Genomic DNA, 22,798 nt, shown 5'->3' on the forward strand with positions numbered 1-22,798 from the left:
TTAATAATATATTTTAATTAACCTAACAGATCCAACCTACTGTTTTAAGAACATAAAGAATCATCAAGGAGATATTTCGTATTATTAAACACGAAGTCTGAAACCATGTACTTCCTTTAACACCACAGCACTCAGACTGGCTACACTCCAGCACAGCTCCAGACAGTGGTGTGTGGGCGTCTGTGTACACACTTACACGTGCAGACACGCGTGTCCATGAATGTGCACAGAGACGCTCTGGGCTTAGCGGCGATGACGGTGGTGGTGAGGAGGATGACGGTTACGGCACAGGAGCTCTTCCTGAGTGCCAGATACTGAGCCAAGTGCTTCCCATGCACTAACCCCATCCACTGTCCCTTACTGGGGAGGAGCTACCGTCACACCCACCTCAGCGGGGCTGCTCGGAGGGGCAGAGCCGGGGTGTGAGCCCGCAAGTCCGGTCCCAGCACTCCCACCTCGCAGGGACGGCTCAGTGCCCCGAGGCTGGCAGGCTGTGGCTTTTCTCACAGGGGCCCTGGATCCTGCAACAGCACAGGCGGCTGGGCCTCCGAGAGCAGAGCTGGCCCCTCTCAGGCCGGGGTCCTGTCTCCACCCAGTCCCTGGGGGGACAGGTTCACGCAGGAACAGCCCTCCCTAGCGGGGCCCCAGAGCCACAGATGGTGCTGGAAGCCAGGCAGGGCAGTCACCGCCGCGGGGCCAGGAGCGAGGCGGGGGTGGATGGCGGAGGGGAAGGCGGGTGGACCCCTCGGGACTGTCAAGCAGACCCGCCCCCGCCCAGGCCTCCTCGGCCTGTCCTGCAGGAGACACAGCACAGGCGCTGGTGGCCACGGGGGCAGCACGTGGCCAGGCCTGGTGCCCCGGGACTCTCCTTCCTAGGGGCTGAGAACAGCTGTAGCCCATGTGTGCCCACCCTCGCGCCTCGCGGGCCCACTCCCGCCACACGCCAGTGGCTTCGCTGAGAAGCTGCCTCTACCGTCAGCCGGTTGATATCCACACTCAAGAGATGCTCTCTGACGTTGTGTGTTTTTCAGGATCTTGTGCCTTTGCTAGAAATTTTTGGACATGAACTTGTCTGGGGCCAAATAAGTATTCCTCCTGCCTGTCTCATCTGACTGGAGATCCTACCCTGCCCCCACTAGGGCTTCTCCCCTCTGCACGCCAACCCCACACTGCACCCCGAGAGGCCAGTGGGAGCAGTGGAAAGGTCTCCCGGCCCAGAGTCTGGACTCCACCCTGCGTGCCCTGCCGACCCTGTCCCTGCTTTCACTGCCGAGCCCCCAACCTGATCCATGCTCCACCAGGGCCGCGTGAGCCTGCAAAAAAGGGCCTCCCCTGGTTGACTCGCATTCCTATCTTACACACGGGTACACTGAGGCCAGGAGGGGTCACAGAAAGCGGCTCCTGTCCTTCCCAAGTCCCCCGAGGGCAAAGGGAGGAGAGCTGCCAGGTTCCGAGTCAGTGTGAGACGCGGGGAGACGGCTGCTGGGCCCGGGTGGGGCCCTGACACCTGAGCACCTGCCGCTGTGGCAACAAGGCCCTCCCCACCCCAAGGACCTCAGAGCATCCTCTCACCCGTCCTTTCCTGAAGGGCGGCAGGGGAGGGAATCACAAACGGCCGCCACCTGGCAACCAGACAAAAGGAGGACCAAGAAGCAGGCACAGGCCAAAGCCAGAGCGTCGGGAGGTCCCAGGCCCCGCAGTGGCCATGCGGCACAGGGTCAGGACCCCATGGTCACGGTGCTGCCGCGTGGCAGCGTCCAGCGGCTCAGGTGAAACTGGGCTGAGAGCCTCGCGTTCAGCACTCTTGAGGACACACCGGCGCCCCGTTGTTCACTGCTCCCAGAACTCATCCCTACATTGTGACCCACAGGCAAGCTGCCCCTCACCCTGGGGGCCGGGCGGGCTCTTCCCCAGGCCCAGCCCCCGCTTGTGCTTCTAGGGCCTCAGAGCTGCAATGCCTCTCACGCCACTGGCGTGCGACCCAGCACTCAGGTGACTCACCTGGTCTGCAGCTCCTCCTGTAAAATGGGCTGGGTCTCCACCCCCGGCCCACTCTGTCACGTGCAGCTCAGATGAGCTGAGGTTTGCAAACTTGACAGCGCGTGGGTATGTGACAGATTCTGTTTTTTTTGGGTTTTTTTGGCCGTGCAGCTTGCAGGATGTTAGCTCCCCGAGCAGGGATGGAACCCCGTGCCCCCTGCAGTGGAAGCGCAGAGTCCTAACCACTGGACCACCAGGGAAGTCCTGGTATGTGACAGATAAATGCTGCTCTGATGTTCCATTTTTTCTGAATGTTCCTAGGTCCATCCAAGACCCTCTGATTTCATGAGAAGAAAAGTATCATAGATACCCTTGTGACCCCCGCCCCTGTAGGTCACAGAGTAACCGTTACCACTCCTCCTAAGATCCGGCTCCTGGTGAAAAGACACACAAACATTCACGCTTCCTGCACAACTGCCCCATCCTGAGCCCCCTCTCCTCCCGAGAGGGACTGTGGGAGGCGTGTGTGCGTGTCTCTAACTACAGTTACTGTATTTGCTTTGCAGAACTGTTTACACCCAAAGCCATGAAAGACGTAATAAAAAGAAAAACCTATGCTTTTAAAGCACCTCAGAAGCTCATCTTACCTTCCCTACGTTCTGACGCATCCCTGGGGGCTGCCCCCCACCTCCTCCAGAGGCCCAGCACACACTTCCCCCGGCGGGACACGCCCCTGCCACCTCTAGTGCTTCCCTGCCCGACGACACTGGCTCGGGGGCCGAGGCCCGCAGAGGCCGGGCTGGGCCGGGCCTCACCCCTCCAGGGCCCTGGAGCCACAGTGTGGCACTGAAGGGCTTTGGGGCCCTTTCCCAGGCCACGCAGAGGGGCACCCACAGCGGGGAGAGAATACGAAGCTTCTGTCCAGCTCCGGGGACGCCTCTGGCCATCGGGCAGCAGAAGGAGAGGCTAGGGATCCAGAGCGCCTCAACCCCTCCCCACTGCCCACCCCGATGGCGGGCTCAGGCCACATACCAGGATGTCCAAACAGGCCGCCTTCAGCAGGGTGATTTGGTCTGCGATGGTCAAGCCGGTGAAACCTGGCAGACGTTTAGCAAACTCCACGATCTTAATAATGCACTTGGTAGCCAGTTCACTGAATTTGTCCCAGAGGCCCAGATCCAGTCGGACTCGATGGTCGGCACTGGAATTCTACGAAGGAGAGAAAACACCGTCAGGGGTAGTTGTGGGAAGCCAAGTGGAAGGCAGGGGACCGAACACGCTTCCCATCGACCGTGCTGACAATTCACTCTCCACAGGGAGGCTCCGGAAGGTGGGGGAGGGTTGACCTTGTAGGTTAGCGTCATTTAAAAAAAAATGCTCAAAATCTTATCCCTGTGCCGCTGGATAATCAACTAACAGATGTGGGAACCTCTGTTCGGCGATCACTGCAGCTAGTAAATGAAGTGAACGGGAGGAGGAGCCACCACCTGTGACCTGGACGGACTAGCGGCTCTGCCGCTTCAGGAGGGCCGAGGCGAACCGTGGGGAGAGAGGCCCTTCCCGAGACGCTGCATCCAACCACGCCTGACCCACACCAGGATGAACCGTGGGAAGAGAGGCCCTTCCCGAGACGCTGCATCCAACCACGCCTGACCCACACCAGGAGTTTAGTGTTTAGTCTAAGTCGGTTTGAGTCTGGTTTCTATCACCTGCAACAGGAAGAATTCTAACTAACGTTCAGTCACAGCTTGAGATGGTTTAGGTGGGAGAGCTCCGCGTTCTCCACCCGTCACGGCGTAGAGAAGGGGGCCCGCCTCCACGGCCACCAACGCCTCCCGCCCGGATTACTGCCACAGCTCCTCACGGGTCGCCCTCACTCTACACCCTGACCTCCGCACGGTCCGTTCTTTCACCAGAGGAAGAAAGGGATCCCTCAAAAACACAAGTCAGAGCAAGTCACTGCGCTGCTCAAAATCTGCAGTGATCTCTCACCTCACTCAGACGGAAAGGCCAAGTCCTCTCCACGGCCTGCAAGGCGGGTCCGCTCTCTCGCGTCTCTCCCGGCTCCACAGGGCCCTGCTGTCCCCGGACCGGCGGGCACGCCCCTCCCCCCGGCCTGCTCTGCCCGCAGACACACCCCTCATTCCTTCCCGGCTGGGCAAACTTGAGCCCCGGCCCGACTACTCTGTGGCCTCCATACCTGCTCTGCGGTGCCAGCCCTCAGCCCCCAACGCACACTCTCGTTTACTTCTTGCCTCACTGTCACTGCCGCGTCCTCAGCGTCCAGAACAGCGCCCCGTACACGGCAGGGGCTCAAAACGTTTGTTGAGTGAATAAGTGAGTGAATGAGGCCTCCATGAATCCACGCTCGTGTAGGATGTCTCAGGGCAACCACCACACGAGGACGAGGCTGGTGCTTGGGCCCCTGACACCCGGGGACACATCCACTGAGTCTATAAAATGAGCTGTGTTTTTAAGGTTGGCGGGGAACCTGGAAAGGGAAGTTTGCATACGGGGTGGCACAGAGGCCCTAAAACAAGTGGAGGCTGGCCACCCCACGGCGCTCCTGTGGGAAGGGCCAGCGTCCTGCCCGTGACTTCACTCCATCCGTCCCCAAGGACCTGAGGACACGGCGCACCTGGAGGAGCTTGAGCCCAAGCGTGTGGCCACTGGGTCCGTCGGCTCGCCTGGTTTGTGGGAAGATGACGCGGGAGGGGAGGGGCACAGAGGTGAGCGGACAGCAGGAAGTCATGTCACCGCAGCGCCCATCCACTGCCCGACCCAGCACGTGTGAACGGGGTCTCCATCAGCCTCGTACGAGGAGGCTTCATGACGCACCGGGCCCGCCACCCTTCTGTTAAAAGTAACGCACAGCCGTCTTAACGGCATGTGAATCTAACTCAGCACCATGCAAACCGAAGGGAAGAGGCAGTTGAGAAAACACAGAATAACCTGGCGTCTTCTCGTTCCGGTTGCTGGACTCACACGGCATGAGCTTTAAAATGGCTTATACGCTATCCTCCAGCGCAGAAGGGCAGAGCTCGGCCCGTCCGGGGGGAGTGAAGGCGGTTAGGGGGGCCCTGGGCGGGGGCCGATCCCGAAACCAGGGGAGGAGGAGAAAGGGAAAGGCCCGGGCTGGGAGGGGCCTCGCCGACAGCTCAGGGGAGCGGAACCACAGCAGAGGGGCAGAGGCAGCCACTGCCCCCTGGCCCCCCTGAGCAGCGGTGAAGCCCAACCCCACCATGAGATCCAGTTAAAGGGCCATTTTGGTCAAGCAAACGGACCCCTTCCCGCTGCCGTGTGCTTCTCTGCTGCTTCTCTGACTGGTGGTACTTTCAGAACGAGGCCCATGAATGGAGGTGGAATCACGGTGTCTTTAAGCCCATCTGGGGCAGCTGCAGGCACTACAGTGCTTCAGCCAGGGCTGCTTGTCCTCCTCCTCAGCCAAGGAGGAAACACAGAAAGTCTTAAAAGGAACGAGGAGCTAAGGTTCCCAGGGGTGGCTGGAATACCCGGGGGCCCGGGTCCAGAGTCTCTGCCCCACGACCGTCCTGAGAAGCTGATGTCCTTTCAAGCTCCAGCTGTAGGATGCTCCCGGGGTCCACGGCCCACTTGTCCACTGGGCATGCTTCTCGTGGAACAAGCCCTCCCCCGGGGCTCACTGGGAGCCAGGCCCTGTTCTAAGCGCTTTATGATGAACTTCCTCTAGTTCTCAGGACACCCTCACCTGGCAGCTGCGTCAGTGCCCACCGGCCAGCGCAGAGGCAGCTCGTGCTGCGGCCCTGGGCCCACCCTCTCGGGGCACCACACGGCCTGAATGAACTTTGTCTCCGGAAGCCTGTCCCCTGGTGAGAAACCCCAGAGGCTGAAAGACGCTCGGCATTGCCAGGACGAGGAAGTGATGCGTGGCCAGCGTCCACGGTCCACAGACACACACCAACTGCCAGCTGGGCATGTCCATCTGCAGGAGGACAATACACAGAGGCCCCAACACACATGCCACGTGGTACTGAGACCCGGACGCTTCTAACCATGTGGCAACCGCCCTGCCACTGAGCGGGAGACACAGGGACGGGGCAGAGGCGGGGCTCTGAGGGCCCCCAAGTGTTTCCTGGACGTCTGGCTAGAAGCGAGGGAGACGGTGCAGGACTTCCCTGAAGCTAATGTTTCAGGGGTGCTCCTGGACCCCTCCCCCCGCAAGATGCCTGGGCCAGGACAGGAGGCTGGAGGGGCCCCTCTGGACAGCCAGGTGGTCTCAGAATGCAGGGGCCTTGGTGGAGGGCAGGGTGTGGCCTGAGGGAACCAGCTGCAAGATGGAGGGTGTCCAGCGTTCCACATGCTAGATTCGGGGTGGCTTCGTGATCCTGTGGGTGGATTAAGGGCTCCTCACGTCTCCACAGCCCCACCTCCCGAGCCCTCGGAGAGCAGCCCGTGTCCCTCAGGGCCCGTGAGGGGGTGCACAGCTGCACACGGCAGGAAGCAGGAGCAGACAGCCCAGGCTGGGCCGCGCCCCCGGGAGACTGCCTTGCTGTCCCAGCCACACTTACGCTGCCAGGACTGGGCATGTGGCTCCAAAAAATGACAAAGCATTCATACAGAGTCAGGAGGAGGAGACCTGTCCGTTCTGTATGTCTCTGGGCCAGAAACGGTACAGGGTGCACCGGTGTGCTTCCCTCATCTACCCTCCCCAGCAGCCCCACGAGCGAGTCACAGCTCCGACTCCCGTTACACGGATGAGGAGCGGGGCTCCAACGACGACTCCAAGGTCATGGAACTCCCAAGCAGCACAGGCAAGACGTGAACCTGGGCCTAGGAAGCCCTAAAGCCTGGATGCCAGGGTCACGGTCGCCGAGGAAGCTGGGCTGTGTACTCTCTGGAGAGTGCATCGTCCACAGCCCCACCCTGGTCCCCAGAGTCCCCCCTTGCCCCCTTGCTTTTCAGGAAGGTCACTGGTCAGAAGCCTCGCCAAGGAGCCCGGCGCTGAGCCTGCAGGTGAGCACCCTGTCCAGGCCCAGGTGTGGAGGGTGGGCGCTAGCTTCCTGCCCTCCCCTCCTGTTCCTGGGTCCTGACCAGGGTCCCAAATCGACCTTAATCAGGAAGAAAAAGGAGCTACTCTTTCAATGATCTGTAGGCGGGCAGCTAGCTGCCTTTCTAATTCCTCCCTGCCCACTTATTCCAAAGCCACCTGACAGGGATGCCAGCCGGGCAAAGGCACTGAAGTCCCCTCACAGTGGAAGCAGCTGCCCGTCGACAAGCTCCTTATGGAAAGCGCTCGCCCCGTGGCCAAAGTGCCTGCAAAGGACGCGTCATGGCGGCTGCTCTTCATTTACACCTGTGCCTACTTCCCGAAAGGACTGCGAGTTGCTTACAATAAAAACAGAGCTAGATCTGTGCACAGAGACAAGGGGTGGAGGAAGCAGCAGCGCCTGCAGGGCGTCAGGCCGCCCCGTGGTTAGGGATCGTCCCCTGGAGACGGGACGGGTACGGCCACTTTCCCTGCTGGATCCAAAGAGGCGCAGAAAGCCCCTGCAAAGCACTTAGGACTAAGGGCCCTCACTGGGGACCGAGGGGGCAGGGAAGGGGCGCTGGTGGCTCTGGGGGAAGCCCTGGCCTGGGGCTGGGAGCAGACCCTGAGACTAGGATTCCAACGCGAGCAGCTTATGTGGGCAGAGGTCCTGGGAAGCACTGGGAGAGGAGTGGGGAAGGGCCGTGGGCACCGGGCTCCACCTTGTTGGAGAGCTTTGGGAGCCCTCGGGCCGGGGCGGAGCTTTGGGAGCCCTCGGGCCTGGGCTGCTCCCAGGAGTGTCGACCCCGCCCCCTTCTGCCCCCCACCCCCACCCCGGCGTGTGAAGCACGCTGCCCCACAGGCACAAAAAGTCTCTCGAGGCAGCGTCGTGGGGCTGCAGAATGAGCCACAGGGATGCGGGATGCCGGATGCTGGCAGCGGCCCCACTGGCCTGGAAGCAGGTGAAATCAGACCTCGGGCACAAAGAGAATCCAGAAGGAGAGGCTCTCAGATTCCGCCAGGAGGCCTGGGGGAGAGTCCCTGGCTGTGCTGACCCGCAGAGGGACGACGGTCCCGAGGGGGCGCTTTGGTCCTAGGCCACACCAGGGCGTGTGTACTTGTGTTTGCCCTGCCCTCCTCCAGACCAGAGTGGCGGCCACTTCACCTGGTGACCAGGTGAGGCAGAGTCTGGGGCACGGACGAGGCCACCCTGACACCCCAAACCGGGGAAGAGGGCCGGGGCCCCAGGGGGGCAGCAAATGACCCCACGGGTTGTCCCTTACCGCGGGACCTGGCTTACAAGTTTCCACCTCCAGGAAGCCCTCCCTGCTGGGACTGTTCTCTTTTACTCTGTCTTCTGGAGGGAAAGTTGATTTATCCCTGGGTAACAGCCCTGTCCTCCTAGCTAGACTCCTGGTGTCCCCCATCTCCACCCTGCCTTGTCACCCACCCTCCTGAGACACGGTGTGCCGTGTGGGGTTAGAAGAGCTGCCCCGGAGTCAGACTGCCCACATCCAAGGACACCCACTGGCTACGGGGCGTGGGGAAAGTGACTTATCCCTCTGTCATACGGGGCGCTGCACCCGCCTCGCGTTGGCTCCGTAAGGAGTAAAAGAATTCACACAGCGAGAGAGAGAGTACGTAGCGCGGCCCCTGGTACGGAGGAAACGCTCAGCGAGTACTGGCTGTAATGATGATGACCGTAACAACAATAAAGACTTCTGATCAAAACTGCCGATTTCTCTCCACCACTTCGGACTGAAATTCAATAAGAGGCCGAGGGAAGTGAAGTAACGTGCACACGGTCGCACGGCTGGTTGGCGGCAGAGCAGGATTTAAACCACATTCATTCCTAGCACCCCTGCTCCTGACTCATGGCGTCACCCGCCACCCAGGTCTCCAGGCCTGCCTTCCCTCTCAGGCCGACCTCAAGGCTCCAGATGCCGCCCCGTCCTGCGTCTGCTCTGGGCTGGATGGCGCCCCTGCGCGCAAGGGGGACTCGTCCGCTGAGTCAACAGCAGGCCAGGTCAGCAGCTTCACAGACTGGCCAGCGTCTCTCCTTGTCCCTGACACCAAGGCCTGGGGGCCCAGAAAATCGCCCTGGGCCTCGCTACTCGAAGTACGCTCGTGGCCTTTGCTACTCAGAGTGTGGTTTGCAGACCAGCAGCACCTGGGAGTCTATAAGCAACGCCCGCCCACACCTGCTGAACCAGAAGCTGCATTTTAATAGCTGCCAGGTGCTTTGTAAGCTGGCGGAGGACTAGGGAGCAAGCTCTAGGTTCTTCTTCTCTGGGCAGCTCAGCCAGGGGACTTGCGGCTAAGTCCAGCACCAGCTCTTTAGAAGCTGGTGCCACCCACCGTGCAGCCTCGGTGCCCCACTTGCTGTTTTTCGCCCCCACCCGCATCATCATTTCACCTTTTTATCCCCATGACCTTCCCTACTATTCTTTTTCTAGCACGTCTCAGTCAATCAGACCAGCAAACACTGCAATACTATGATTTTTAAAAAGCGTGTCTACCAGCATCTTGGGCGGGCAACGTGAGCCACTGAAGAGGCCAGAACAACATTCTAGTTGCACTCACTCATTCAGTCGACAAATATTTTTGAGCGCCACATGCTGGGAATACACGTCAGCGCACAAAAACACTTGGAAAAGCCAGTAAAAAAATTCAAGTACCGAAAGACATCTCCACCAGCACATCCAGACCAGCCGACAAGGCCTCCTGCCTTGTGACCTCACCTGTCCCCCACCCCCTTCTCTTCACTTCTCCCTCAGCGAGGCCATTCCCAGGGGAGCACAGGGAGCAGAGGGGGACCTCCCAGCTCGGTCCCCCTTCGCTTTCCCAGCCCCTCCTCCCCCAGACCTTCTGTGGAGCCAGACCCTGGGCGGGTGAGGCCCAGTCCCCCAGGCGGGCTCTTCCAGCTGGAGCGGGGCCCGTGAAAGGCTCAGCCCGGCTCTCCGTCCCCGCTGGGCTCTGCACCGGCGTCCGCCGCCGGGACTCCCGGCCGCCTCCCTAGCCCTCCTCGGCCCCTTCACGCGGCTGTGGGTCCCCGCGAGCAGCAGCGTCTCACTCACCCTGGCCCGGAGCCTCGCATGTGCCCAACCTGTGCGTCCTGACCGAGCGGGAGGAAATGCCCACCCTACTCAGCGGCTGCTGCAACCCCGGCCCGGAGGTCCGGCCGCGGCGTCTCCTTACTCTGCCCGGGCCTGCCAAGCTCGGGGCGGGGAGCGTGCGCACGTGCGTCTGCGTGCGAGTCTGCGTGCGTGCGAGTGCGCGCGAGTGCGCGGCGGCGGGGCGGGGTGGGCGGGGCTTCTCACCGTGGTGTACTTGCCCAGCTGGCAGAGCGAGGGGAAGGTTTCCTGGTGGGCTTTCCTGATCTTCTCCGTGAGATCGTCCAGCTCGGCCGTCATTTCGTAGCTTTCCGTGCATTCCTGCTTCGAAGGCTCCTTCTTTTTCTTGTTTCTGTCATTCCTGACCGCTGCAGACAAGAGAGCAGACACACCAGGGTCACTCGTGGCGAGGGCTGCGCTACCCGATGCTGCCTGGGAAGGGATGGGGGTCGGCGGGAGGAGATCCGACCAGCACATCTCCCGAGGCGAGGGGGTGACTGCTGGGGGACTTGTCTGTCTGCGCTGCAGCCGCCAGCCGGTTCCTAAGGAGAGCTCAGCTCACCCAGAGGGCCTAGAGCCTGTTTGTTCAGAGGGAACTTCCTATCTGGACTCGTTCCTGGAAGAATTCTTCCGGGCAGGTTCCCCGCAGTTCCAGAGGGGATGGCCTGAAAGGCGCTCCAGGGAAACCCCTTTTTCCTGGGAGACACGTCCCAGAATGGAGCCAGGGATTCCTAGCTGGGCCTTTTGGTTCATTTTTTTGCTTTTCAGTTTTCTGAATTAACTGGCACTTTTTTTTTTTTTTTTTTTTTTTTTGGCCCCAGCTTGTGGGATCTTAGTTCCCCCACCAGGGGTCGAACCTGGGCCCTCAGCAGTGAGAGCACAGAGTCCTAATCTCTGGACCACCAGGGAATTCCCTTAACTGACACTTTCGAAGAAATTCATCTCCAAGGGGATGGGATTTGGGGTGTTGTCCCTTCATGTTTTCTGCTTCCTAAACTTTCTGTATTAGTCATACAGTCTTTTATTACTTACAGTTTTAAAAAGTAATAATCTATGCATCATGAGCCCTCAGCCTGGAAAGCTGTCCATTCATTCATCCTTTATCTGCCTGCAGCCCTCATCCCCACACTTTGTCTGGCCCTGGACCTCATGGGCATGGTATTGGCCTCCATGCTGGGTGGTCGTGCCACAGCACAGCCTCTCAGATGACCCAGATTTGAGGGGCACTCAGAGCTCTGGCTCTGGCAAGGGTCTCCTGGGGAAGGAACCTGGGACCCAGGGAGGCTGACAGATAAAACTAGGTCATGCAATCTACACTGCCCGGGGACCCAGGATTGCCAGGATGGACACTGCCTGCTGTGTCTGCCACCACCCTGACCTGGGAGTCTGTGCTGCAAACGACCCAGGGCATGATCTGATCCGCTCTAAGAGGATTCGGCCTGGTCCTTCCTGAGAGCCCCGGGCCATCTGAGAGCTGGCAGATTCCTGGGTCTGGGTCCACACCGTGAGGACCACAAGGCCGTCTGGGGCAGGAGCTGAGGGCAGAGTAAAAGCAAGGCACAGGCTCAGGGAGAGGAGAAAAGGTGAAAAGAAAGAGATAGGGAGGGAGGGAAAAGGGAGGGGGGTGAGTGGTACTGAAAAACCCCGTGGTCCGTATAAGCGCCTCACACCTGCAGTGGGGAGGGTATTTCTGAGTATCTTCAGCATCGTACTGGGAGCCGTGTCTACAGTGCCTCACTTCATCCCCTTCCCAGGTAGGCAATTTTAAACCCATTTTACAGACAAAGAAACGAAGCCTCAGAGAGGCTAAGGGATGTGCCCATGACTACACAGCTTACACGACCCTTCCTTGTGTCCACTTGCTTGTTTGTAACCAAGTGGACGCATTTGAGAAGAAAACCTGTGCAGGTGATTTTCTTCTCCAGGACTCTGAAATGACACTGTTCTTTGGCTCAGAACATTTCCAGGACTAGGACTAGGACAAGTGCATAAAGACAGTTTGAGGTATCTCAGCCTCACAGGAAGGCTAGCTGTGTGCCCAAACCACTCCCGCAGGTGCAGGACACAGGTGAGGGCAGCATGGTTTAAAGCAGGAAGAATGCAAAAGTAAAAAAAAAAAAAAAAAAAAAAAAAAAATCCCTTTTGAAATCACATCAAAAAAATTAAAAAAAAATACTTAGGAATAAACCTGACCAAGGTGGTGAAAGACTTATATACTGAGAACTATAAACCATTAATAAAGGAAATTGAAGATGATTCAAAGAAATGGAAATATATCCCATGCTCTTGGATTGGAAGAATTAATATTGTTAAAATGGCCATACCACCCAAAGCAATCTACAGATTTAATGTGATCCCAATCAAATAACCCATGACCTTTTTCACAGAACTAGAATAATCCTAAAATTTATATGGAGCCACAGAAGACCCAGAATCGCCAATGCAGTCCTGAGGAAAAAGAACAAAGCAGGAGGCATAACCCTCCCAGACTTCAGACAATACTATAAAGTTACATTAATCAAAACAGTGTGGTATTGGCACCAAAACAGATATATGGATCAATGGAACAGAATAGACAGCCTAGAAATAAACCCACACACCTATGGACAATTAATCTTCAACAAAGGAGGCACTTTGTTGTACAGTGTACAGTGGAGAAAAGACAGTCTCTTCAGCAAGTGGTGCTGGGAAAGTTGGACAGCCGCATGTAAATCAATGAAGTTAGAAGACACCCTCACACCATACATGAAAATAAATTCAAAATGGCTTAAAGGGGACTTCCTTGGTGGCACAGTGGTTAAGAATCCGTGTACCAATGCAGGGGACATGGATTCGAGCCCCGGCCCAGGAAGATCCCACATGCCGCAGAGCAACTAAGCCCATGCACCACAACCACTGAAGCCTGTGCGCCTAGAGCCCGTGTTCCATAACAAGAGAAGCCACCGCAATGAGAAGCCTGCGCACTGCAATGAAGAGTAGACCCCACTCACTGCGACTAGAGAAAGCCTGCACACAGCAACGAAGATCCAATGCAGCCAAAAATAAATAAATAAAACATATATTGCAAAAAATAAAAAATGGCTTAAAGACTTAAACATAAGACAGGACATCATAAAACTCCTAGAAGAAAACATAGGCAAAATATTCTCTGACATAAACTAAACCAATGTTTTCTTAGTTCAGTCTTCCAAGGCAATAGAAATAAAAGCAAAAATAAACAAATGGGACCTAATCAGACTTATACATCATCAAAAAGTCTACAAATTACAAATGCTGGAGAGGGTGTGCAGAAAAGGGAACCCTCTAACGCTGTTGGCGGGAATGTAAAGTCGTACAGCCACCATGGAAAACAGGATGGAGGTTTCTCAAAAAACTAAAAATAGTGTTGCCATATGATCCAGCAATCCTACTCCTGGGAATATATTCGGAGAAAACTAATTCAAAAAGATACATGCACCCCTTTGTTCACAGACGCACTATTTACAATAGCCAAGACATGGAAGCAACCTAAATGTCCATCGACAGAGGAACAGATAAAGAAGATGTGGCACATATATACAATGGAATATTACTCAGCCATAAAAAGAATGAAATAATGCCATTTGCAGCAACATGGATGGACTTAGAGATTATCATACTGAGTGAAGTAAGTCAGAGAAAGACAAATACCATATGATATCACATATATGTGGAATCTAAAATATACCACAAATGAACCTATCTACAAAACACAAGTGGACTCATGGACATAGAGAACAGACTGGTGGTTGCCAAGGGGAAGGAGGGGTGGGGGAGGGATGGATTGGGAGGTTGGGATTAGCAGATGCAAAGTATTATATACAGGATGGAAAAACAACAAGGTCCTACTGTATAGCACAGGGAACTATATTCAATATCCTGTGATAAACCATAATGGAAAAGAATATAAAAAAGAATATATATATATATATATATATATATATATATATATATGAATCACTTTGCTGTACAGCAGAAAGTAACAACAGTGTAAATCAACTATACTTCAATAAGATAAATAAAAAAAAATAAAGTGGGGAGAATGCAGAGAACACGGTCAGCACAGGGGAGACAAGCCCAAGGCAGTGGGCATCTGCGTTCGACAGGGAGGCCACGGCCCGAGGCCTTGTGAGCACCGTGGCTCTGAGGGCAGGTTGCCAGCCCCCCTGCCCCCTCCTGGCCCTGCTGAGAACCCTCTCCTTCAGCTAACACTAAAGTCCTGTCTGAGCAAGATGGTCCTTCTGAAACAGAGTCCCGAGGAGAACAGTTTGGCAGGTCCTCACAAACTTAAGCATACGATCCATGCAAACCTGCACACAAACGTTCAGAGCAGCGTGATTCCCAACAGCCCAGAAGTGGAAAGAGCCCACGTGCCCATCCACTGGTGAACAGAGGAACAAAACTGGTCTATCCAGACAGTGGAATATTACTGCCACAAAAAGGAATGAAATTCAGATACATGTTACAACATGGATGAACCTTGAAAACATGATGTCAGTGAAAAAAGCAAGTCACAAAAGGCCACGTATTGTATGGTTCTATTCTTATGAGATGTTCACGACAAGCTAATTCATAGATAGAAAGCAGGTCGGTGGTTGCCAAAGGCTGGGGTGGGAGTGAGGGGATGGAAAGTGACTCCAGTTGGGCCCAGGGTTCCTTCTGGGGAGATGAAAATATTCCAGAATTAGACAGCGGTAATGGCCGTACAACCGTGTGAATATATTACAAACCACTGGACTGTATACTTTAAAGGGATTAGTATTATGCTATGTGAATTGTATCTTAAAACAACAAGAACAACCACAAAAGCTCAAAGCCCCAGTGGGAGGCCACACCAACACTTGGACCTGCTTTGACCACCATGGCACCTGGACCGCTTGACTCACCCGCGGCAGCAATGCTGCTCACCGACCTCTCAGCGAGGGCCAGCCCCTCCTTCACGTAACTGAAGAATTCTTGCTCACTAAATTCCACAGTGAACCAGGAGTGGTGGGCATTATAATTCCATGTCTACACTCTAGAAACCCGAGGCCCAAGATCACTCTGTTTGAAACTCGTCAAGATTTCAGTGGAAGACACACAAAAGCCAAGACAGGGGGCACACAGTACCTGCAGTCCGTCCCCAGCACGCCTAAGCATCATCCACTGCCACCCGGCCCACCCATGGCCCCCTGGAAAATTAAACTCAGAGGAGCAACCACAGCTCTAGAGGGTTATGCTCTGTGAGCTGCCACCACTGAGCATCTGCACCCAGGCAGAAAGCAGAGGTGAGGTGGGAATGGGACCTCGGAGAGTGCCGCAGGGCACCGGGTCGGGGGCACTCCTCATTTGCAAAGCCAGAGCTCCATCTGTTGTGCTCCGGGGCCCAGGCTTGGGGCACTCTCAGCGGCTGACTGGTTGCCAGAGGCCTAGTGCATAACCTCAGGCTGCCTTCCAGACGGCTCCTGCCCTCCCAAAGCAAAATCCCCAGCCCCCAACTGTGTCCATCACCAAAGGATTCCTGGGACTATCGCAGACTCCTCAGCAACTGCAAATTGCAGCCACCCCGTGGGCGATAACACCCCAATTATGTAGAGGCTCCTAAGTTGATGGATGGATTCTCTAAACACTGGCTTCAGCATTTCGCTTTGCTCAATGGTTTTGAACTGCTGTGGAGCACAGATGTGGTATCTGGGCCAGGCGGGTGGACGGCTGCCAGAATGTCCAGAATAAGGGATGCCTTCTATATCCAGTCACTATTCTAAATGCTTTTTTATAAATAAACTCATTTAACCCTCATGAAGAACCTATGGGGTAGGTACCATTATCCCCATTGTACAGATGAGAACACTGAGTCACAAAATGGTTAAGAACCTGCCCAAGGTCACACAAACAGAAAGGATGGAGCCGGGATGGGACCCTGGCACATGGAGGCTTGATCACTGTACTACTCAGCATAGCAAAGGAAAGGCAGGGGTGAGCCTGGAGCTGAGACGGTGGGGCCAGGCCAAGCTCCTGGGTAGTGGCTCTGCTGCCTGCCTGCTGCGCTGCGGCATCCAGGTCAGAGAGGAGACCATCACAGGGCCCTCCCTGTGCCAGGGATGAAGCGGTGCAGGGCTGGGGAGGCGTCTCCGTCCTGTCTCGGGGGACTCATGTCAGCAGCTGCCAGGGCGGGGCAGGAGCTCGCCCCTGTGCGGGGCTCTAGTGCGGGGCAGGGGGGCCACTCACAGTTGCTGCAGGGTCCGGGGATCTGACCACTCCCCACCCCGGAGTTGCCGGCCCCTCTTACAGCCTCTCTCCTCGATGCATGGTGGGCTGGGTGGGAAGGGTGAGTCTCCTGTGAAGCTTCTGTGTGCTAGTCACACAGGAAGGAGGATGGAAGCCCTCCCACGTGGACGTGGGTGGACCTGTGGGCAGCACTGTGGGCCCGTGGCTGTAAGTGGCAATGATGCTTTCAGAGAAGGCGGCTGGTAGCGGCGGCACGTGAGCAGGTGCACCACTGCTTTGTCCGTTCATTCAGTCACCAAATGCTTTGTGAGCCTCCACTCCATGCCATCTGCCGTGGGGACGGAGTGGAGACCACACAGCTGGCTCCTGCTGCCTCGGGGCTCACTCAGGGTGGGGGACAGTCATGAATCATGTGACAGCAGTGACACTGATAGGACTGTTGGCCTCACTATCACTACAGATACTCAGACTCTAGTACTAGAGTGTTGTTTTGTTTTTTGTGGGTTCTTTGTTTTGTTTCGTTTTGGCTATGCCGCACGGCCTGCTGGATCTTACTTTCCCACCCAGGGATTGAACCCGTGCCATGGCAGTGAAAGCTCTGAGTCCTAACCACTGGACCTCCAGGGAATTCCCTAAAGTGTTAATTATGATACGACTGAAAAGGTTAATACAGCTTCCCAGCAGCTCTGGGCGCTCGGTGAAGCCATTTATTCATATTAGGTCATTCAACGTTCACAGCCGCCTGACAAGGAAGTATCATTATTATGCCCATTTTGCACAAGAGAAAACTGAGGCACAGAAAAGTAAGTAACCTGCCCCCTCCTGTTAAGTGATGTGGCGTGAACTCTGAACTCAGAAAACCTGGCTCCGGGGCCCTCAGCCGTATCTGTCGCACTCATATGTGACGCCACGATGCGGTGAGTGTCGTGAAGGAGGCTGCAGGAGCACTGCGTGTGTGCACGCGTGCGTGTGTGTGTGTGTTGTGTGTGTAGGGGGCAGCGGGTGGTCCAGGATCGGGAACTGATGCTGGAGAAAGGGGAGGGGGGGATGGGGGAGGGATGGAGGGATGGGCTGGTAGGTGGGGAGCCCACGATGCTCTTCTCTGCAAGTCTGGGGTGGGCGGTGCTCAGCCCTGAAGGCCGCCTGCGATGTGTGAGGGGTGGTCTCTTCTCTCAGCCCGACTGCAACTGGCTGGCACGTGTCCAGTCCTGCGACGTGCCTGGGGGTTTGACAACTGCTTTCAGGCACGGTGCATCCCTGGGAGGGCCGGTGGGGGTGGGGCAGGAGGAGGGCACCTACTGTCACCTCTGCATCAGCGCCCCATCACGGTGTAGGTGGGCAATTACTCTTCCACATGGCCCTCCCCTCCTAGTCTGTGAGCATCAGGAAGGCAAGGGCCATATTTTACTTATGTCTGCATCCCCAGGGCTTGATACATCGTCTGGCCCATGGTGAAGGGTGAGCATGTGGCAGATGCGGAGCTCTGTTGGCCATCAGGGCCTGGGTGCAGCAACGCAGAGCTCACCTGAGCCTCTTTCTTCCAGAAATTAAAGGTCTCATCATCAGCTCCGGGCCTGCAAGGGACTCATGGCCACTCTCGGCCCCAACAGTGCAGCCGATAAAGCGGGAGGCACACAAAGGCTCACGAGTGTAATTGACACACCTGGTAGAGCCCGGCCCTGTGTCTGCAAAGCGCTTCTTGGACGAAAGGTGCTTCAGAAGATATCAAGTATTCTCCTTGTGAGGGCTAAGTGCCACAAATCAGATATAGTGGTATAAAAGTAACATATTTATGATCCACTATCATATTGCAAATGAAATGAACGTAATAAAAGTGTCACTTATACAAATACCTCTGATGTACAGATCTCGACCTATGAATAAGAAAGCAGACACCCAAGCACTTTTTTCTGAATGTCTAATCATGAAAATAAATGAAGTCATGTTCATTTCAATGTGTGCGCTTGTGCACGTATCTGGAATACTGATTCCTATGCACACAATAAAAACGTAATGCAGGAAACATGCAGAATTCAGAAACTTCACTTGGATTCAGGAAGAGATGAAACAACGCTTCACTAGAAATTCTTTCACATCAAAAAAAAAAAAAGGAAAGGAAAATACAATCAACTGATTTTGTCCATTAAAATTCTCTATAGTCAGTCTAGCAAAGGAAGCATAATGGTCTATTTATTCTCGTTTGAATATTAAAGTCTGGAATTCCTTCAACTTGACTTTTCACCTCCTTACTAACTGTAAGAATAATGGACCACAGTCGGTGATGAGAGCTATCGGCTTGCCGTGAGTAGGGGAGGGTCTCTAACTAACATACAGATGTAGTTTCATCTTAGTTTAAACATCATTTTCTGAACTAATTATACACGTGAACTTGAAGGCAGGTGGATCTGTAACTAGTAGAGAAATACTTTCCCATAATTTCAGGATTTGCGGTTGGGACTCAAGCAATTAACAGAGCAGGTCCCACTGTGACCTTGCGTGGGTTGGGGTGAGTGAAACAGTCCTAATGTCAGAATCCCCTGCACGGTGGAGACTGTGTCTTTCTCCCGATTCAGCAATAGCCACGGAGGCGCTCGTAGAAATTTGAACAAATACACAGAGGAAGGAGGTTAGTGAGTGAGGTTGCAGCTAAGTTTTCTCCACTGCTACCAAGACACACGCCTTCTGGACCAGGCTGAGGGCAGGGCACCCATGAGAGTCTGTTAAATGAATTCAGCCCCTGTGCTTGGACCTTGATTTTGGGGTTTTGAAATGGAGGTCAAAATAGCATCCTCCAGGGACTGCTCTAGTCTGCCACGTGGCAGCCTATGTGCAGGGATTTCAGAGAGTGATGTGGGCCCAGCACAAACGCAAAGCATAAGGAACGGCATGGCGCTCGTGGTGACGGAGCAAGGGAGCATACTTAGAATTTTTAGAGAATATTAAATATGCAAGTCTTGGGGGGAATAGTCTGGACACAGCATGCTGAGAGTTTAACCAGGATCGACCAGCCTAGCTCAGCCCAAGCACTTACAGAAAGTCCCCAAATATCAGAATGTACAAAGGCCAAATCCTTCTTTTAGTTAAAGTGGTATATTCTACTAACAAAACTTTCCAAATGATTTTAAATACACTCTCCTCTCACTGGTTGCTTTTACTTATGGAGATGTGATCTCCTCTCGAGGGAACTGCGTTCCTTCTGTAGCATAATCCCAAACACTTTCCTCCTCTGTCGGGGCTGGCGGGGGCAGCCTGGTGCGGCCGCGTTTATCTTCAGCAGGCCCAGGGTGGTGGGCATTCTTGCAGGGAGACTTGGAGTTTAGAGGCTCTGCTATAAGGAGCAAATCCTTTCCTTTGGAGAAGAGTCTTGGATGAACTATAGGAAATATCCTAAGTTTAACTCTGGAGACAAACACTCCTGCCTTATGCATAAAAGTAAGCACTTGGTCATGAGCAGTCGAGAAAGTACAGGCGGCCTCTGGATGCCTTCCTCCACCACCCGTGGTCCTTCTCTGCTCATTGCCTCTGGCAGCAAGGGGCCCTGGCAAAGGATGGCTCTCACGAAATCTGTCCACTGGTGGTGGTGTTTCCCTGGCTCTGTCTGTGGCAGAGTCATCCAGCATGATCAGGGCTGAGATGAAGGACTTTACTGATGCTATAAATCTAGATGCTAAAAAATGGAAACTGAAGACACCGAGGCTGTGGTCCTTTGCCTTTCTGCTTTAATATTTTATTTATTTATTTATTTTATTTATTTGGTTGCACCGGGTCTTGGTTGCAGCAGGTGTGCTTCTTAGTTGCGGCCGGCAGGCTCCTTAGTTGTGGCTCCCCGGCTCCTTAGTTGCGGCATGCACGTAGGATCTAGTTCCCTGACCAGGGATCGAACCCAGGCCCCCTGCATCGGGAGTGCGGAGCCTTAACCACTGTGCCACCAGGGAAGTCCCCCATTTGCTTTTTAATCAGGAGTAAACTCACACCCACTGCATGATCAACTCACCTCGTCTGTAAAAACCGCCAGCTTAGAAAAGGACAGTTCAGTCCCCACTGCCATAAACCATTTTCATGGGCAGGACATGCTTGATTATATAAGCTGAAGTTCGCTCTGCAGAGCTCAACCTGCCCTCATGTGTAGGAGAGGCTGTTTAGTGGGTTTTTTTGACGCGGTAAAACTGCAGGCAGTCTGAGAGTCAGGAATCTAGAGTCTTAAAATAAGGGCCATGTATCCAGAGTGACATGACTGAGCAGAGGTGTTGGTATAACCCTTTAGATTCTTTTCATGAAGACAAAGACTTCATTCAAAGCAGTATTTGATGGTAAGGTGGGGCGGGGGGCTCCACATAACAAAAAGAAATTTCCCAGCAGACTGTTTCAGATGAGCCTGTATCCTGCTCTGTGTCACATACATTCTTCATAGTAAGTTACAGGCTGTCATATCTTAAACAACAATCTCCATCAAGATTTGTATGGAAACACAAAAGACCCCGAACAGCCAAAGCAATCTTGAGAAAGAAAGACGGAGCTGGTAGAATCAGACTCTGGGACTTCAGACTATACTACAAAGCTATAGTAATCAAGACAGTATGGTACTGGCACAAAAACAGAAATGTAGAACAATGGGACAGGATAGAAAGCCCAAAGATAAACCCAAGCACCTATGGTCAACTTATCTTTGATAAAGGAGGCAAGAGTATACAATGGAGAAAAGACAGCCCCTTCAATAAGTGGTGCTGGGAAAATTGGACAGCTACATGTAAAAGAATGAAATTAGAACACTCCTTAACACCATACACAAAAACAAACTCAAAATGGATTAAAGACCTAAATGAAAGGCTGGATACTATAAAATTCTAAGAGAAAAACATAGGCAGAACACTCTTTGACATAAATTGCAGCAAGATCTTTTTTGACCCATCTCCTAGAGTAATGAAAATAAAAACAAAAATAAACAAATGGGATCTAATTAAACTTAAAAGCTTTTGCATAGCAAAGGAAATCATAAACAAAATAAAAAGACAACCCTCAGAATGGGAGAAAATATTTGCAAATGAAGCAACCAACAAGGGATTAATCTCCAACATATAAAAAATACTAACAGCTCATGCAGCTCAATATCAAAAACAAAACAAATAACCCAATCAAAAATGGGTGGAAGATCTGAATAGACATTTCTCCAAAGAAGACATACAAATGGCCAAAAAGCACACAAAAAGATGCTCAACATCACTAATTATTACAGAAATGCAAATCAAAACTACAATGAGGTATCACCTCACTTGGGTCAGAATGGCCATCATCAAAAAAACTACAAACAGGGCTTCCCTGGTGGCGCAGTGGTTGAGAGTCCGCCTGCCGATGCAGGGGACACGGGTTCGTGCCCCGGTCCGGGAAGATCCCACATGCCGCGGAGTGGCTGGGCCTGTGAGCCACGGCTGCTGAGCCTGCATGTCCGGAGCCTGTGCTCCGCAACGGGAGAGGCCACAACAGTGAGAGGCCCATGTACCAGAAAAAACAAACAAACAAACAAAAAAACTACAAACAATAAATGCTGCAGAGGGTGTGGAGAAAAGGGAACCCTCCTACACTATTGGTGGGAATGTAAATTGGTGCAGCCACTATGGAGAACAGTATGGAGGTTCCTTTGAAAACTAAAAATAGAACTACCATATGATCCAGCAATCCTACTCAGGGGCATATACCCAGAGAAAACCATAACTGAAAAAAATACACGCACCCAATATTCACTGCAGCACTATTTACAACAGCCAGGACATGGAAGCAACCTAAATGCCCATCCACAGAGGAATGGATAAAGAAGATGTGGTACATATATACAACGGAATATTACTCAGCCATAAAAAAAGAATGAAATAATGCCATTTGCAGCAACATGGATGGACCTAGAGATATGTCATACTAAGGGAAGTAAGTCAGACACAGAAAGAAAAATATCATTATATCGCTTATATGCGCAATCTAAAAAAAGGGTACAAATGCACTTATTTATAAAACAGAAACAGAGTCACAGATGTAGAAAACAAACTATGGTTACCAGGGGATAAGGGAGGGGGAGGGATAAATTGGGAGACTGGGATTGACATATACACATTACTATATATAAAATAGATAAGTAACAAGGACCTACTGTACAGCACAGGGAACTCTACTCAATACTATGTAATGACCTATATGGGAACAGAATTTAAAAAGAGTGGATATATGTATATGTATAATGGATTCACTTTGCTGTAGAGCAGAAACTAACACAACACTGTAAATCAACTATACTCCAATAAAAAAAAAAGATAAATTCTAGCAGCCAAAGTTTTCACTCCTATGGTCCTCTAAACCCAATTAATTTTCAGAAAATGAATTTCAGTTCTGGTTGGCATTCTCCTATTTTCCCTTTTAAAACATTTCTTAAAATAGAAATGAGGGGACTTCCCTGGTGGCGCAGTGGTTAAGAATCTGCCTGCCAATG

At 53.5% G+C, this 22,798-nt stretch overlaps 1 protein-coding gene across 2 annotated transcripts in view; it reads right to left on the bottom strand.

Moving 5' to 3' along the window:
* Positions 1-22,798, bottom strand: part of RARB (retinoic acid receptor beta) — a 195,957-nt gene that overhangs the window by 31,319 nt on the left and 141,840 nt on the right. For both annotated transcript variants that reach the window (XM_082625011.1, XM_082625010.1), the window contains exons 4-5: positions 10,306-10,466; positions 3,013-3,189 (exon numbers count right to left, since the gene is read on the bottom strand). In XM_082625011.1, the coding sequence (XP_082481137.1) occupies positions 3,013-3,189; positions 10,306-10,466 (338 nt within the window). The remainder of the gene's footprint in view (positions 1-3,012; positions 3,190-10,305; positions 10,467-22,798) is intronic.

This window comes from Mesoplodon mirus (assembly GCF_964341445.2).
Source record: "Mesoplodon mirus genome assembly, chromosome: 6".
Classification (NCBI taxonomy): Eukaryota; Metazoa; Chordata; class Mammalia; order Artiodactyla; family Ziphiidae; genus Mesoplodon; species Mesoplodon mirus.